The 17688-nt window shown below is 39.7% G+C and overlaps 1 protein-coding gene across 4 annotated transcripts in view; it reads left to right on the top strand.

The window, feature by feature from the left end:
- Positions 1-2768: 2768 nt before the first annotated feature.
- The window catches only part of LOC134349526 (TBC1 domain family member 8), a 105277-nt gene continuing 90357 nt past the window's right edge, over positions 2769-17688 (top strand). For 3 of the 4 annotated variants that reach the window (XM_063053991.1, XM_063053992.1, XM_063053990.1), the window contains exon 1: positions 2769-3076. In XM_063053991.1, coding sequence (XP_062910061.1) covers positions 2950-3076 — 127 coding nt within the window. In that variant the 5' untranslated portion in view covers positions 2769-2949. Of the gene's footprint in view, positions 3077-3511; positions 3634-17688 lie in introns of those variants that run through there. The other variant, XM_063053993.1, reaches the window with a different exon arrangement.

Raw genomic sequence — 17688 nt, 5'->3', positions numbered from 1 at the left:
ATTGTTTCTGGTAAAGTATAAAGAAGAAAATAGCATACTCACCATATAAAAATTGCTGAATAGAGAAGTGAAATATTACAATATGAAGGTAAGTGTCTATAAGAGATCTTGACATCAATGTCCTTTAGGGTTGGTGGTAGACATGATAATGAATCAGAGCAAAGAGAGCACTGGATTCAGATGAAGAAAACAGTAAAGCTATGATACTTATGGGAGTAAACTAGGCCAACTTCAAAAGCAAAACCTGGCCACATCAGGACAGAAATCCTGTCCTAGATGTTGAATCATATAACTTATTCACAACATGGGCGGCAAACTGACAGTGAGTAGAATTGTTGCCCGGGTGGTATCTGTGAAGGTTTGACATTCCCCCTGTGATCGGGTGCAGTTCCTCCGGGTAGTCCGGTTATCCCCCGACAACTGAAGAATATGTGAATAGTTAGGTTATTAAACACCGTAAGTTACCCGAGTGTGTGAGTGAGTGGTAGAATCTGGGGTTATCGATGAGAATGTTCAATTAATTATTAGTAGAAATTTCTGTGCAGAACTGGCTGGTTGAAGGACCTGTTTTCATTTGTATCTGTATTTCCCCTGCGCCTTCTATGTAAGCATCTGAGTATAAACTGAATACCCAAATATGCTTGTTGACTCCTGTTTTGACACTAGAAAAAAAAAGAGACTGCAGAAGATGGAAATCTGAAGCAATAATCCAACAATCTTTTTGACCCCCCCCCCATCATCAAAGAACTGTAGCATTAGGACAAAAACTGCTAGGATGGGAAACAGCTTCTTCCCCCTGACCGTAAGACTACTAAACTCCCTGCCACCTCCCAGGTCTCATCACGTATGAAGCACCAGCAACAGTTTGCTTTTAAGTTGTATTATATATGCACCTTATTATTTGTGGTAATATTACTTTGTGGGTCATTTACATGTACTGTGTAGTTCACCTTGGTCCAGAGGAACATTGTTTCATTTGGTGGTATACATGTGTACTGTTGAATGACAATAAAGTGAATTTGAATATGAATACACACAAAATGGTGGAAGAACTCAGTAGGTCTGGCAGCATCTACTGAGGGAATGAACAATTGACATTTTGGGCCTAGACCCTTCACCAGGACTGATGAAGAGTCTTGGACTGAAACATCAGTTTGGATCTCGCTGAGGATGGATGATTGGCACTTGGCGTGAGTTGGGAAAGGAGCAGCACAGTTTTGGATGATGACATGTTTAAGGAAGATGAAAAAAGGGAGGTCAGCCAGGAATAATCCAGTCTAGTTACTGTTAGAGGTCAAAATAGGTTGACATAGATTTATAGTACAGTACAAGGTTCATCTCAGATTTAAGCATGACCCCAAGCCTGCATCAGTTTGATTCGATTTCAGACAGCTATCGAGCAATCAGGCATGGAGTTGGTGGCAAGGAAACAGTTGTTACGAGGCGGTCAAATTGCATACCAGCAGCGATATTTATAGCAGAGCAGGTATTGTGAACAGACTATCCCTTCTGTGATCTAAATTGCTTTGAATCTCTTCATTATCCCTTTGAGGAATTCCTGTTGATGGGAGGGGTGGGGAGCTAAAGATAACTTGCATTCCTACCTACAACATACCTTGCATACAACAGAAGGAGGCCATTCCCAGAACACCAGATCCGTTTTGTACCGCTGCAATTCAATTTATTCCATGTTTGCCTAAGCTCTCTTTTGATTCCTTTACAACTTATCTTTACTAAGCAATAATTTACAGTAGCCAGTTAACCTACCAGGATACGGTTAGAATATGGGAGAAAATAAAGCAGTAGAAACCTACACGATCACAGGGGAAAGCAATGGCAACCCAGCCCAGGACCTTTGAAGAAACAGCACTATAACTGTTGCACCACCGTGCCACTAACTGTAGCCGGAGCTTGAGGAATCTGTGGTAGCAGTGAGCAAAACAAAATCTAGAAAAATTATCTTCAAATTACCCTAACTAAATTTTAACACATGGTATATATTTGATGTTGCCAAACAATTTGTAGCTCTCTTATCATACGGATGTTATTTGTGTCTGATGTACATAAGAACAGAATCGTAGGGGAAAACAAAGATAATCATTTGAGACAATCGCTCGTCACATAACCATCTGGGTAATGTCTTATCGTGTTAGTGCATTCTGTCACTTGCCATCAAAACTGCCCCTTATTCAGGGAGGGAACAAAACTATCAAAGTGGCACACCATCCTGATTCGGAATTTTATCTTTGTTCCTTAATGTGTGGAACTCTGCAACCCCCCCCCCCCCCATTACGCCAGCTGCACCTTACAAATGACTTATGATGATGGACTGCAACAACTGGGGAAGGCAGTTCACTACCAACTAGTGGATAGCAGGGTATGAACAATCAAATCCCAACTTACCTGATGCCCGTATTAAATCCAAGTTTATATACCACAACTATCGGGCATACGCCATTATATAATGAGAAATAATAAAAGAAAAATTTCCTTCTAATTTGAAAATTAAATCATGTTCATATATTGTTTACTTTTATGAACAGGAAATTCAGGAACAGGGGTGCCAAACACAATCTTTGCATTTCATCGCGAGACGCGATGCATTAATTTATGAACGTATTACTTGATTTTCATCTATCCATTGGGATAAATTATGACTTTACCGAGCAGTGGAAATAAGCGCTCAGAAGGTCTGAATGGTTGCAAATTTTGAGGTGGGACTTCCTCTGTTGGAGCCGGAAGACTCGAAGTCGCGTGAAATCCGGAAATTGGAGGTGAAATACTAGCTTGGAGAGTGAGCCCCAGGGAAGGTGCATCGTGAGTGAGGTTTGGTTCAGGTGGAACGCAGAAGTGTTTGCTTGCTGTGTGTAATATCGAACTGCTGCATTTACACGGCGAAGAAAACAAAAGCTGTTTATATCATTTTCTCATGTCCGTACGAGGTTCATTATGTGGCTGAAGCCTGAAGAAGTATTGCTGAAAAATGCTCTTAAGCTCTGGGTGACGGAGAAATCCAATTCTTACTTCATTTTACAACGCCGGAGGAGACAGGGAGACAGCGGCGGAAAACTCTCCGGTGAGAGAAAGGGAGAGGGAAATCAGTCATCTCTTGAAACTGATTCTCTGTATAATTGTGCTGATGTTTATATCTAGGTTGAATGCGAGGTAAATGGCAATGATTATCTGACTTGGTTGGCAGTGAGCCTTATTGTGCTTTGTTTGATAACAATTATGCGTTTGTTGAACTTCACAGGTGGCTTATCTGGGCTAAATATCAATTCTTATTTTATCCTAATTTGGTTTCTAAGTAACAACTAAATTATCACGGGCATTTTCGAGTGCCGTGCAGAGCTGCGAAATGTACGGCGATTTTAGAGGTGAGTGTAGCTGTATTTTGTGTTCGAGTGATATGATAAGAATACCACCTGGCACCGAAAAACACCGTTTGAATGCCATCCAGGTCCGCTGTTCACCTGGCCGACCAAAGCACCAGCGTTTTCTTCATTGCCGTGTCGTTTTACATTATGCCGGGGGAGCGGGGTGGACTGGCAGATTTTAAATTCCGTCTTTTTGCCTGTTAAACCCTGTTTAAGCATAACAATGATCTACAATGGACGAAGACTTCGTGCAAAGGTGAGATTAGTTTATTTTGTGGTAATCGTCAGAATTGCAATTCGTATGGTGTAGTGGCTTTACTAAATCTATCCACCCCTGCAACTCTTAACGCGGGGGTTCCCTGTAGTGCTGCTATAAACTTGAATTATTGTGATTATGAAACTGGATTGAATTTATTCTATTATTATTGCCCTTGGTTTCTGCATTTACATTAGGTCAAGGGTACAATTATTATACACTTTGATTTTAAAATATTTGGTATAGGTAGCAGAAATTCTTAATGTAGGATATTGAAAATGGTAGTTTTAAATTGAACATTACCATTCATAAGCGATTCATTCATGCAGTGCTGCATCATTATAAGGCTAAAGAAGTTTGAACTGTGGAGGAGCAAGTGGATGAAGTGGCAGATATTTGGGTAGGATACAGAGTGGTGTTTGGATATTATTTGGTCTGGTTTATATGTGAATTAGAAATCTTGTCCTCTGGTAACTTTCCAGTTTAAGTGAGATCAAAAGTATTTGCTTGCTGAGACTGGAAAATGTGCACAAAGTCTTGTCTATGTGTTTGATGGGAAAGGAAAAAAAAATGGTTGGGGGAAGATAATCCACCTTTGATTCTCTATCCAAACTTTTCACTAAGGCTTTGAACTTTGATTTATTATAGTCCCAATAATCCAGTCTGTTTTACAACTCTACTCATCTATCACAATACAATGGGACCCTGGCCTTGCAAGGTATCCACTATCTTCATGATTAAAATTTTAACCAGTCAGAGCAGTGGCAGAAGTTTCATCCTTACAAAATGCCAGCCTCCCATGAATCCTTGCTCATTGTTCCCGCAGGTTTATATGTGAATTTTGCTAATCAAGCACTCTAATAAAGTGCACAAACACTATTCTGTGTGTCTATAACCATGTATTGCCGCCACCACCACCACCTCCTCCTCCTCTTCATAACCCCAAATTTTGGAGTAATGTCAGTCTCCAGTTTTCCATCTCAGTAGGTGTGCTCTTGCCTTCCCAGATGAAGTCAAAGAATATCCTGCATAAGTACCAGCAGAGTTGCACAAGGATGAGTCCTTGTTCCATCCCAGTTGTTAACTAGGTGCTGTCCTTAAACATCTAGAGCCTGGTGCACTTCCACTGCTGTAGTCCCATACCAGTTCTACTACACAGTCACTTTGATCTCTTCACTCAGGTTCCAGACTTTTTTAAAATTGCAATTCTGGATTATTTTGCATTCCCTCAGGTTAAAGATTGGCTTTTGACTTGTCATTGTTGCCTCCACAAATCATTCCCTTGTTTCCTTAGCTGACCACTTCTTCCAGTACCTGAGTTCATAGCTTTGACATTCTGTTTGATTTCTGTGCTTCCTATCGGCCACTGTCCCCAGTCTCTTCCAGCTTTAGACCTCTTCTTTATGTCATCTGTTTCTGAAACCCTTATTCTTGTCCACATTCCCTCCACTGTCCAGGTTGGCTTACCTTCTTCCTCCCTCTTTTGACTTGAAAGTGCTGACGGAGCTTGCTGAACTAATTGATTGCTTGGCAGAAATATTTGTTTTGTTCCTCTCCTTGAGCTTCAATCTCATAACACCATAGGCTTGAGTGTCCCTCCAGATGCCATGTTATGGAATTCCATTCCTCCACCTCTTTTTTGCCTCTTAAAACGGACCTTGCGATCACCAGTCCAGCTTTGCTTGCACTACTGTGAAGTTCCTTGCAATGTGTTGCATTATAAAAGGGGCTGTGTATGTACTTTAGATGCAAGACCAATGTAAATTTACAGAAATGCCCTTTAAGCAGCAAGGTTGTAGCCAGATCTGTTTTGGAGAAAGATACCAGTGTTTTTGCTTGGGGACAGGAAAAGTTTAGACACTATCAGAATCTGGAGGATATGGTAATATTGTGTGAAAATGGGTCTGGGTCAAACGTTCAGCCATGATCTTATTGAATGAAAGCAGTTAGGATGTGGCCTCCTACATCAGATTCCTGAGTTTGGTAATGCCAGTTATGCTACTGGAATTTGCCTGCAGTCCACTGCACTCTGTACATCTCCAATGTCGGGTACAAAATCTTGCAGCTGAAGTTTTATAATGCTTTGTGCTCACATCTGAACTGGTTTGTTTTAGAAGTCTTTGGTATTTTTTCATTTGAAGCTGGACCTTGCTGTTGTGAATATTTGCCATGTTTTTTGGTAATTCGGTAGTAGTTGAGCTGAATCGAGTTTACTGGGTAATGACAGCTGACGGGAATGATCCTCCCTCTTCTTTGCAACGTTCCAGCAAATTATGCAAATGCTGCTCTCATAAATTATATTTACTTGCACTGTTTGCGTGCATTCAGAACAAGATGCCCGCTGATCAGGTATCTTTTTGACTGAAGCAATATGTATTGAGATTCCTCATTGAATTAGTCCTGAAAGAAGCAAGCTTGTTTTAATGATTCCAGTGGCATGTTACATTTTACTATAGTTCTCTGATTGGGAAGCAACACATTTGTCATCTAGGAGATGTATTCTAATCATCACTTTACTTCTAGCTATCTCCTTAAAAAGGCCATCTATTTTCTAAATTTTGTGATGTTTGAAGACAACTTGATTCCTTAAACACCCTCGTTAAGCAGTCAATTTTGTTTTTCTTCTGTCAAATTCATGCTGCTTATGGGAATACATTTCTTCAACAATGTTAGCAACACGCACAAAAAGCTGGAGGAACTCAGCGGGCCAGGCTGCATCTATGGAAAAAGTACAGTTGACGTTTCGGGCCGAAACCCTTCGGCAGGTTTTCAACAATGCTGCTGCTGTGCCTCTACCTGCTAATTTATCACTTCTCTTCCTCGTAACATGTCATGTGGGGTACTCGCATTTGTGATTTCTAGCCTAGGTCTCATGAAGCTTCCATCCCCAAATCAAAATCAGTTTTTCAATAGTGTTAATTTTCCTGTTTATATTTTCATTTTTCTAAGATATTTGTGGAGATCAGGTTGCATGGTAACTGATGATGCAAAACTTGTCAGAGGTCTAAACTAAACAGCTGAGTTGCCTTTATTGTAAAGCAGAAACAATTTCAGACAAATTTAAGTGAAATATTTTTGTAAATGTATATATTTTTTGAATTGTGTGCATCCCTGGCACACATGACATTGGAGATGCAAGAGTATCTCATGCCATGGTTACCTTGTTGAAGTTGATAATTTGATCTAGAAATAATCATGAAGACAATTTTTATTGTGCTTAAATCCATTTTTCTGGGTTTTTTTGGGGGGATTACACAGTGCTGAATGAAGTGTTGCATGATCCATTTTTTAAAGGCAATGTAATAAGTAAAATGAGAAGATCTGCTGTGTCACCAGAAACTCTTGGAGAAATTTCTATAAACGTGATGGAGAGCATTCTGACTGGTTACATCCCAACCCAATGCACAGGATTCACGTCTAGAAAGGTTGTAGACTCACCCATCTCTATTACGGGCACAGACCTCCCCACCCAAGTGGCCATCTTCAAGAGGTGCTGCCACAAAGGTGGCATCCATCACGCCGGACCCTTGCCATCCTGGACATGCCCTCTCCTCAGTACTATCGCCCAGAAGAAGGTACAGGAGCCTAAAGACTCGCACTTAATGATTTGGAAGCAGCTTCTTGCCCACTGCCATCAGATATCTGAGCCGTCTATGAACACTGTCATCGTATTCCTTTGCACTATTTTTCTAATTTATGATATAATTTTATGTATACTCTGTAATGCTGCCACAAAGCAACAAATTTCACGTCAGTAATAAATCTGATTGGAAGCTTAATTTGATCACACATTTCACAATTTCTCCTTTCTCTTCACAAGTAATCACAATACCTTATCAGAAAGTATTTTCCATTTGAATACAATGATATTGAATTGAAAGTAGTTACTATTAATAGTATTATTAATATGTTGATCTTGTTGTCCGTCACTTGCCCTAGAACTCTGAAAGCAAGTGTGCAAAGATCTTTTCATCACACCCCCACCCTTTTTTTAAAGTGACTGGATTTTTTGGCAGTACTGTATTATAAAGGATACACCAGAACACTCTTTGAAAAGCCGGCTTTTTCTTTAAATCTGCATATTAGAGTTACATACTTTCCATTTTTCCTACCAGAGTCAGTTTGTGTCATATGACTACAAATCACATTTGGTTCAGGGAATTTAACCTTTTCCAAGTCCTTAAGCAGAGTTTGAGCATCTAATCTAGGATGACAATTCGGTACAATATATAGAGTTCTGCATTGTTCCAAGTGTTGTCATTGGATGAAATGTATTGCCACTTTGTATTCCAAAGTCTCTGCAAGTTTTTCTTAGTTCTAGGTCAATTTTTGTATTTTCTTTTTCCCACCCACTTGAATCATCGTCACCCAGCACCTACCTCATCTCCACAATTCTGTTAGCTTTTGAGTTGAATTCCACTCTTCGACTTAAACTTCCGGTAAGATGGCGGCATGCTCGGATGCAGCAGCTTCTATGGGGCCAACCCAAGGGGTTGTTGTGTTTTTTTTAGAAAGAAATTATCTACAATCGCAGGACTCAGTTGGACAGTAAGAGCTTAAAGTACTGTAGCTCCACCCCTTCAGTGAATTGGTTGTTGGCGGAGAAACGGAAGGAGCTGGACTTGGCACGATCGTGCTGCTGCCTGCATCAGAGAGGCGTCAGAGGAGTCGGTGTGTGAAGGCAGTGTGCAGTCACAGCGAGTGGTCGCCTTTCATGTGAAAGCAAGACCCTGTTGAACATTGTTAATGTGGAATGCTGCAAGTCCAGTTCACTGATTTATTGGCGGGTGGCGTGGGAGCTGCGTGCTCTCAGTTGTAGTGAGTACTAGACCTCAAGATGCAGAGTCACCCGTTTACAGCTGCCCAGGAGAGCCGGAGGCTTCGGAGTTGGTGCACTCCATTAGTGTGCCGAAGGTGGTGAGGGGCGACGTCTGTGCCGTAGTTGGTGCTGCCCCCCACCCTGTGTTCGCTCAGCAGAAGACGAGCTGTATTGTATTGCTGCGGACTGCTGTAACATTCATTGACTTGGGAACTTGGACGATTTTTGTGGGTGACAGTATTTTACTGCTGTCTTGTGTGTGCTTTATGTGCCTTGTGCTGTGTATGACTTGGTACTCTGTTTTTCACCTTGGCCCTGGAGTAGCACTGTTTTGTTTGGCTGAATTGATGGGTATTCTTGTATGGTTGAATGACAATTGAACTTGAACCTGTTACATTTTGTAATTTCAAATCACAAAAAGTAATAGAAAGGAAAACAAAGGAGCTGGGATTATGTACATAATTTTGTTTTTACTTTAGGCAAGGTGCACATATCACGTGATGATGTATACCATTTACGTACTTTTACATATAACCCGTAAATGAAGTATTTAAACAAAGAATGCTTAATAAACAACACTTTTACAATATTACTGAAATATTTAAATACACAGCACTGCCCCCCCCCCCCCCGCTTAGCTATAAGCTCCAATTCAATATAGAATGTATCTCAACTTGTACATATATAGACATCCACAGCATAGTAAATTTTAAATTGTCCCATTCAGGCCTAAAGACTTAATTGCTGTGGAGGCTTTCTTAATCTTGTGGGATCACATCTTTCCTGACAAGGTAGATCACTCTGCTTAGTAGGTGAGACGTGTGTCTATGAAAACAACCTCAGGTTCTGAGACCTCCTCCGTGGTGGTTTAGGAGCTAACTCTGAGATTGCAGGAAGTGGTTCTGACAGCTCTGGGATCTACTTTAATTCCCCCTTCCCCCTCCCCCCTTTTTTCCTTCTCACATTATTTCCCTTTATTACTTTTCTCGCTCACGTTCTTTCTCCCTATCTCTTCTCTCCTTATTTTCCAAATTAACTTCTTGTCTGTCTTTGTTCTCGAGAGATTAGGTCTCATTTATCCTCTTCCATTATATCATCCTCTTTTTTTTCTCTCTCTCTCTTGCTTTTTCTTCTTTCTCGGATGTGCATCATGATCTTGGCTAGGTACATTTAGTTCACTAGAATATTCTCTTTATTCATCCTTCTATTGCTCCCTTTACAATCAGAACTCCCCTCTTGGTTTCCTCATCCTCAACATCACCTGATAAATCCTCTGTTTTCGTATCCCCATTGACTCCTTTCTTTTTGGCCTTGCATTCATCCAGCTGGGCTTTGGTCTTTGTATCTACTTTTACAAACAGCTTTTTCTCTCCCACATGAAGTTCATGCAACAACCTTAATGCAAGCAGAGTTGATTTTGGTTCTTTAAACTCACAGAAGCTGAATACTTGCAACTTTCCCAAAGCTCCTTAATCTCTCTCTTTCAGCTTAAAACCAAACCACATTTTGCAAGTAACTGCCTGATTAACATTTCTGAAGCTTTCTCAGATACGTTGCCTACAAAAATGGTTGTAGTTGCGCCCCTGCTTTCGTTACTTTCACGATTCCTCTGAGTGGCATCATACTTCCTTGGTCCAATGAGCTTTCCAACCAGAGGCACAGAGATTGGCACCAGCACCTGTTTGTCCTCCATTGGTCAATGGTTCATGGTGTACAGTATGGGGACAGTTGTGGCATCATCCAGTACCTTTCTTAATTCGCTTTCGGTTGACCCTGTTACAGGGATGTGCCTTGCAAATGGTGGATGGATCTCCAATGAAATTGTATTTGTCTTGGCCACTCACATCCCTACAATGCTGGTCCTCATGCTTTTATCACTTGCAAGCCAAATGTGGTTTGTTGGTTGTTGCATTTCACTGATACAAATATCATTCCCACAGGAGTTATCTTTTCTCTGATATAAATTCCTAGTTGACTATCTGCAGGCTTCAGTATAGTATCTTTGAAATACCATTCAGAGACATTTTGTGAAATGATGGACACAGCTGAACCAGTGTCCAATTCCATTTTAATTAATTTGCCATTCACTTCTAGTGTTAGCCATGTTGCTTGTTCGTTGGTTTTTACATTGTAAGTCTCAAGGTTACTCAGTTCTGTGTCATCATCATTATCAGATTTGTCATCTACAGCATGTAGGTTAGTGCTCTTTTTGAAACCGCAACTTTTTAAAAATCATCTTCTCTTCCTTGTGCATTCTGTTTATTTTTGTCTGCCTGACGTGCTCTTAGTATGTGTCCTACTTTGTTACATTTTCTGCAAGTTTTACCTTTGCACCTCCATTGGTCTGGTGTATATGAGCCCCTGCCACATTGGTAATGCAATGTGTTTAGCCAAGTCAGTTTCTGTTTAGACATTACAATATTGTTTGCGCTCACTTTCATTCCTGACAGCAACTAAATTGTGCCTCTGTGTGCAGTTTCCATTGATACCATGATTTCAACTGCTTTTTTAAATGTAAGCTGTGTTTCAGTTAGGAGCTGTTTGTTTGTGTTCTTAATGCTTTCTTGTAAGATTCCACAAACTAAATAATCTCTCAGTTCATTATTAAGCCCATTACTGAACTGACAATGCTCAGATAATTCAGCCATAAAAGCTGAAATAGACCTCCCTTCCTTGTGCCTCCACTTATGGAACCTAAAGCATTGTGCAATCAACAGTGGTTTCAGTTCTAAATATTCCTGCATTACTTTTCACAATGTAAGCAAAGCTAATTTTCGGTTGGTTTGGTTGGAGCGGTTAAATATCTAAGCAAACTATGCCTGTAACCCCAATGCACCCAGCAAAACTGGCATTTGTTTCTTATTGGCTATTTCATTTGCTTTAAATACTGACAAGATTGAGCAGTATATAATATACAGTTATCTGCTGTGTAATCAAACAGGTCAATCTTTCCAATGTAGCCAGCCATTTCTGCTCTTTTTTATGACTATCACCCAGCATCCACTGTTTATGAACGTGTGAATTTGTCAGTTTTCTGCCTTTTTATTTTAATTCCACCATCACCAAGGAAGCATGTGATGCACTCGACTGTTTTTTCGCTGAGCTTTTTTTAACTCTAACATCTAGCAGCACTTCAGCAGATAAGTAGCCATCTCATGTTCGTTTAAAACTTCCTCATCTCCCCTGTCATGTTTTCTAACTCTGAAACATAAAAGCTAATTGGAAGGAAAACAAAAGAGCCAAGAATGTGAGTCTAACTTCATTTTTTACTTTAAGCGAGGCGAGCACGTGTCTCATGGTGAGATGATGTATGCCATTTACATATAACTTATGAATTATTTAAACAATGAATGCTCAAATCAACAACATACAATATTCAAATATTACTGAAATATTAATACACAACAGAAACCACATTTGTACACATCATTTTGTCCAAGTGTTCAACCGTATACCCTTTACTCCTTCCTCAGAGACTTACTGTCTGTCTGCAATTTTTAAAAATTATTTCTTCCCTCTTCCCCGTGCATTATTTAGCATGGTACATGTCCAACACTTAAGCCTTGCAAAATGTTGGGCTGGTTGAACTTGGCTATTAATATGAATGATTAAAGTGTCCTTGACTTTGTTCTGGACCTTTTGTGCTCATTTAATGAGGTAAAATTTCAAAGTAAATTTATTATGTAAGTATGTATACAGTATACAACCCTGACATGCATCCTCGTGCAGGCAGCCACAAAACAAAGAAACACCATCAAACCCCTTTAAAGAAAACATCAAATGCCCAATGTGCGAATAAAAGAACAAATGGTGCAAAGAAAAAGCAAGCAAGTAACACACAGAATATTAAACATCAAACTGTAGAGATTCAAGAGCGATCCAGGAGTGACAGCCTCTCAGTCAGTTCAGTTTTAGTGCTACGTCGCTGACTGCAGGCCACAGAGACAGTTCTATGCTGAAGCACCTTGATCAAATTGTGCAATTAGAGCTAAAGAGGAATCAAGCATATGGAACATGAACCGCGGGGTCCTCCAAAAAATGAGCGCACGCATCTATTGCTGAGATTATTAAACACCAAAATGCAAAGTCTCCCCAAGAAAATCCCACAGCCACGAGCTGCGATTGAACCTTGCTGCCCAAGGGTCCTGCACCTTCCTCTGGCAGCAGCGAGAGGGTGAAAGGTCAATCGCTGGCAGATGGCGCTGAACACCCGCTTGCCTTCCGCTCTTCTCGCTGATTTCAATCATGGTCAACATTTTAATCAGAGAGAAGTAGTGGTGTCGACCATGGGTTTGCATTCTGCCATTAAGAAATGATGGCCGCACATTCTCCCTTCAACCTCACTGTATTCCCCATGGAAATCACAGACTGCAATCGATTGCAATCCAGGAGAAGAAGCATATTTAAAAGAAGGAAAAGTATTAGCTTCCTGAACTATCTGCAGGATGTTGCTGTTGGTCACTGGCTCCATCTTTAACAAAATTACACTTTTATTTGCTAGTTTTCTGAGTCTCTTAAATTGAACGGCTGGTTATCCATTCCTTCTGTCTTGTTTTGTTGGGTCCTCTTAAAGATCATTCATCACATGAGTTCAAAACGTAAGGAAGGAATTCCCAAAAATGGCAAGGGAATTGTGACTGTCTTTAGTAGTAGTTCACTATCCTATTTGTTCTCTAGCAAATGACAATTTGAATAACTTCTGAGGGCCATGAATAAATAATTCAATTCTGATGCTTTGTTATGTATGAAAACATTTGCTAATTTTCTTTTGAAAACAATGCAAGTTTGTTTGCTCCCCTACAATAATGCCAATGACAAAGGACTAAAACTTCGATTCTAAAGTGGAGGAAATTACAACTGATTTTTTGTATTTAACAGCATTATTTGCTTAAAATAATTTTGCACCCTCATTAGTTCTGAAGACCGAACAATGGGCACAAGTAAGGAATTTTGACTAACTTATCTGCTTGTTACTGTTTTTGCTGTAACAGAAATGTTGCTATCTTGCTGCAAGTCCACAGATACGTAAAGAAACCAAAATATGCTAATAAAAAAGCTGCAGAAAACCATTACTTGGCAACCAAAGCTTATTGGTGACTTACAAAGATTTGGTTGCTAATAGTGGCTCTGTCAGAGGAATAAGTTTTGGACATGAATTTCAACTGTGGCTTGGTTAATGGTGACAGAATTGTGCTAGATATGAAGTACTTCCCTGACATCACTCTTGCCTCACAGTAACAAAGTCTTGGAAACTCTGGAAACTTAAGTAAAAAGAAATTATCTTAATGGTGAGTGCAGCACTGAATGACTTCTGCACTGTCGGATGAATTGAGGCTCACTCAAGTGCAAGAGAAAAGAACTGTGTTATTTTTATGAGGAAGTGCAAGAAAATTATTTCTGTCCTGTGCCATATCCTTTTTCTTTCCACAAAAATAAACTGTGAAACCTTGTTGTTTTGGTTTCTACCTCACTGCTGCTTGTGTGTTCAAATTGATGACTGTGTTTTCTAAAGCTTCTATAAATTCAAAAAAAAAATCATTTGTGAAAATGGTTTGAGATGCCCTGAAAGGAAAATGGGAGATACTTAAATGCAAGATTTCTATTGAATGTCAACTGAAGAGTTTTGAAAAGAATATTGTTGGCAACACAAAATATTTGTGTTGATCTACCGTTCAAAATATTTGTCATGATTTTTTTCCGTTTGTCTAACTCCAGCACCTCGGTAAGGGTAACTTTACACTATATCAATTAACAATAGGCAGATTGCAGGTCGTTGTGGGTTGTGGTGGTGGGAGATGTCACTGTTCCCGATATTGACTCTGCCTTAATACAAAGGGGCTTGGATGGGAAGAAATTTATAAAATACGTATGGTAGGGTTTTCCGAAGCTGTATGTGGAGTCTATTATGGAGGGGTGATGTACTTGACACAACTCTAGGGAATGAGCTCAGGCAAGAGATTGAAGTGGGAACCTAACTGGAATGGGCAAGCCGGAGGAGAGACTGGAGGCAGGTACTATTGCGATGTTTTAAAGGTATTTTGACAGGTGCTTGTGGAAAGGTGTGGAGGAATAGAGGCCGTGTGCGGGCAAATAGGATTAGAATAAATAGCTATCATGGTTGGGCTGAAAGGACACTTGTCTGTTCTGTACTCTGATTTTGTGATGTGTTTTCTGTGACAGGATTATTCTGCACAGACAAGGTGGTCGGGCACAAGCTTTGTGACTCTTCAGTAGGTGAATGGAAATCTTTTCTTTGCATAGGGCTACATTAAGTTTGGAGTCTTACAGTGGTGCAATTTGCATGCGTGTTAACTGCATCTTGTCATTTTGCTCCAGGTTATAAACAGGATGACCGTAGATGATGTAATTTCAGGCATTGCATCCAAATAAATGTCTGCAAAGGGCTGGCTCTGTCAGGATTCAAGTAGGCATTTCCTAGCCCCTTGCAGTCAATCAAACGGATACAGAAAGCTGTTTCTAGCAGGCTGAATATAGCCTTTGGACTGTGGATTGGGCATTTGTAGATAATCCCTTATGGGAGGGATTACAGGCTGGAACATCATAAGTGATAATGCTCATTGTCTGTCTTGTCGTTCCCCTTCCAATGGAGAGGGAAGTGACTGGGACATTAAATCTTATAGTAATTTGTTAGTGTTATTTTGGGCAGCTGCTTCAAGGCACACAGCAGTTTCCTTACACCGACCAGCGGACATAACTGTGATTGTTAAAGAGATACACATCCATTTTGACTGAAAGGTGGATTGCCTTTGTTTTGAGTGTTAAGAAGTCAGATGACCTCGGCAAGGTCACTTGAATTCTTCAGAGTTATCCGCCTGCAAATCTCAAAAGAATAGTTGGTTCATGAGGATGCAGTTTGAAGTTGGAAACTTGAGTTTATGAACAATTTTCACTTCACTGAAATCTAACATTTGTAGTCTGGACTGTTTCTAAAATTACTGGGTGCTTGAGAGTTTATTGGAACGACTTCTGTGGTTAGATATTTGGGGTGGGCATATAGAGTTCAAATCAGCCAATTGTCACTTGCGTGGGGGTTGGTTAGCAGTTTTCAGCATCTCCATGTGTCCAAGCATGTAAGGATGGAAAATGGTATTGTGAGTGTTTGGTTCTTTGAAGGTGTGCAAAACTATCCTAACTGGCTCTTGTCCAAATATTCCTCAAGCTGTGAATACTGTATTGGTGGTAAAACTATTGAATATTCAGGGTATTTACTGTATCTTTGATTACTTTCACTACAGCAAGCTATTTCAAGCCAAAGAATATATTCTTATAAAGCAACAATATGCAAAATACTTTTCCTGGATGGCATCCCTTTTTATAAACTGAGGAATGACTGTACATTGAACAGTGCAGTTCCTGTATTTGACTCCAAAGATACCAACTTGCCAGGAAAAAGTTGAGGCTTAACAGAGCAATGATTTAAATAACAGTTCTGACACTGGAAACTTTTTTTTATATTGTGGAATTTCATTACTTTGTTCTGAACTATTGGTGAATTTAAACTTTAAACACTTCTATAGTTCTGTCTCTCTTGCTTTGTATCCAAATCTTGGATTTGTTTTACTTTCTGTTCCTGATTTGATATTCATTATGCAAACATACTTCCTGGTTCAATCTGAGGACTTTTTTTTTGTTTTTAGGTCTGATTTGATTAGGATCTTGTCAACATTTGTACAGGGATGGTTGTCTTGTGCAGGTTATTGCACTTGCCGTGTGGCGGTACAAGATGGACTAGTATAATAAAAGCAGATGGGAAGTCTATGGATAAATGTTAGTCATTTGAATGCCACAAACTGTAAAATCTTATAAATTGTAAAATGTAAATTCAGTTTTGTTTTGAGAATTTGCATAGATGCAATAACAATCCACTTCTCATTTTCTTAGGCTGTTGTTGCTGGAACAATGATAGTCATCTGGCTGAAAGTTTGTATTATGTACTGAACCAGCTCTGTGCAGAAGTGTTTGCTTTATATTTTTCTGAAAACTTGATAAATGATTAAGCTTAAATTCTTGACCTGTTCTGTGCATTTTTGTAAAATGTGATGTTTATGAGTCATGATTTAAAGAAGTCTCAAAGCAAGGAATCATATTTTCCCCAGCTGACATTTTCTGTAAACGTAGTACACTTCGGAATTAGCAATAATTGGCTATAATTTGTGATCTTAAGGATTTGAAAGATAATTTGAAGACAAGTATCAGGGAGAAGATTTACTCAGTATGAATTTGCACTGTCCTGTAATTTTAAAAATGAGATGGTGCCTAATGTGAGTAAGCTAACCAAAGGAAGTGTTGGGCGACTTGTAATTCTATATTGACTGCGATTTATTTTGTTTTGCAGTTTGTATTAATGAAATGAAGGATTTCCAACAAGGCCCTTTCCCTGTTCTGGTTTTGGACCTTGATGAACTTGGTGCAAGATAGGCAGAGTTTCAGTAACTTTTTTCTTAACAGAAACATTTTATAATGAAGGTTTGATCATTTTGCTACCTGAGGAAATATATGTGGAGGAATCTTTGCATTTGCCTTCTGTTTTACTATGTCACGTGAAAACTGGAACAGGAGTTGACATGTGACACAGCATAGCAACCCATAATTTGACTTCATTTATCTACTTTCACTTTAAATCTTGAAAGTATATGGACCTAAAGTTCTAAAATTTTGTTTTTTCTTTATATTTTATAAAGTTTTTTTTTGAGGGAGAGGGTGGAGAAATTTCCACCATTTTTGTGTTCACTAAGGAAATTGTGTAAAACGACCTAGTGCTTTCCCGACATATATACGACAAATAAACTCTTCTCAGGTTTCCAGCCGGGTACAGGTATCAAATTTAACCGTTTTGATGACAAACTGCCATCTTCACCAGGGATGATGCCTGGGCATGTCTGGTCCTGTGGTATCTCTCTTCTCCCCCCCCCCCCCCATTTGCTTAGTCCTCATCCAATCAGTTTTCTGCTGTCCCACCTTGTTTACAGTTGCATTCCAGTTCTTACTTGGAGCAAGACCTTCATCTTTGTTAAAATTCTTTGCTGTAGTTTTACTTCAGTGGGTTCCATCATTGGCACGGCGCAGTAGTTTTGTGCCATCAAAGTCAATCCTATGGCTATTATAAATGGAGTGTTCTGCCTCTGAAGATTTCTTTGGGTAATCCAAACAGATTTTACCCCTCCTGAACTCCCTTGATGCGGGTTTCCACCCTACATCCTGTCTGGCCGAGATAC

The sequence above is a fragment of the Mobula hypostoma genome, chromosome 7, assembly GCF_963921235.1.
Source record: "Mobula hypostoma chromosome 7, sMobHyp1.1, whole genome shotgun sequence".
NCBI lineage: Eukaryota > Metazoa > Chordata > Chondrichthyes > Myliobatiformes > Myliobatidae > Mobula > Mobula hypostoma.
The sequence above is the reverse complement of the archived record's forward strand: the minus strand, read 5'-3'. Positions and strand labels throughout refer to the sequence as shown.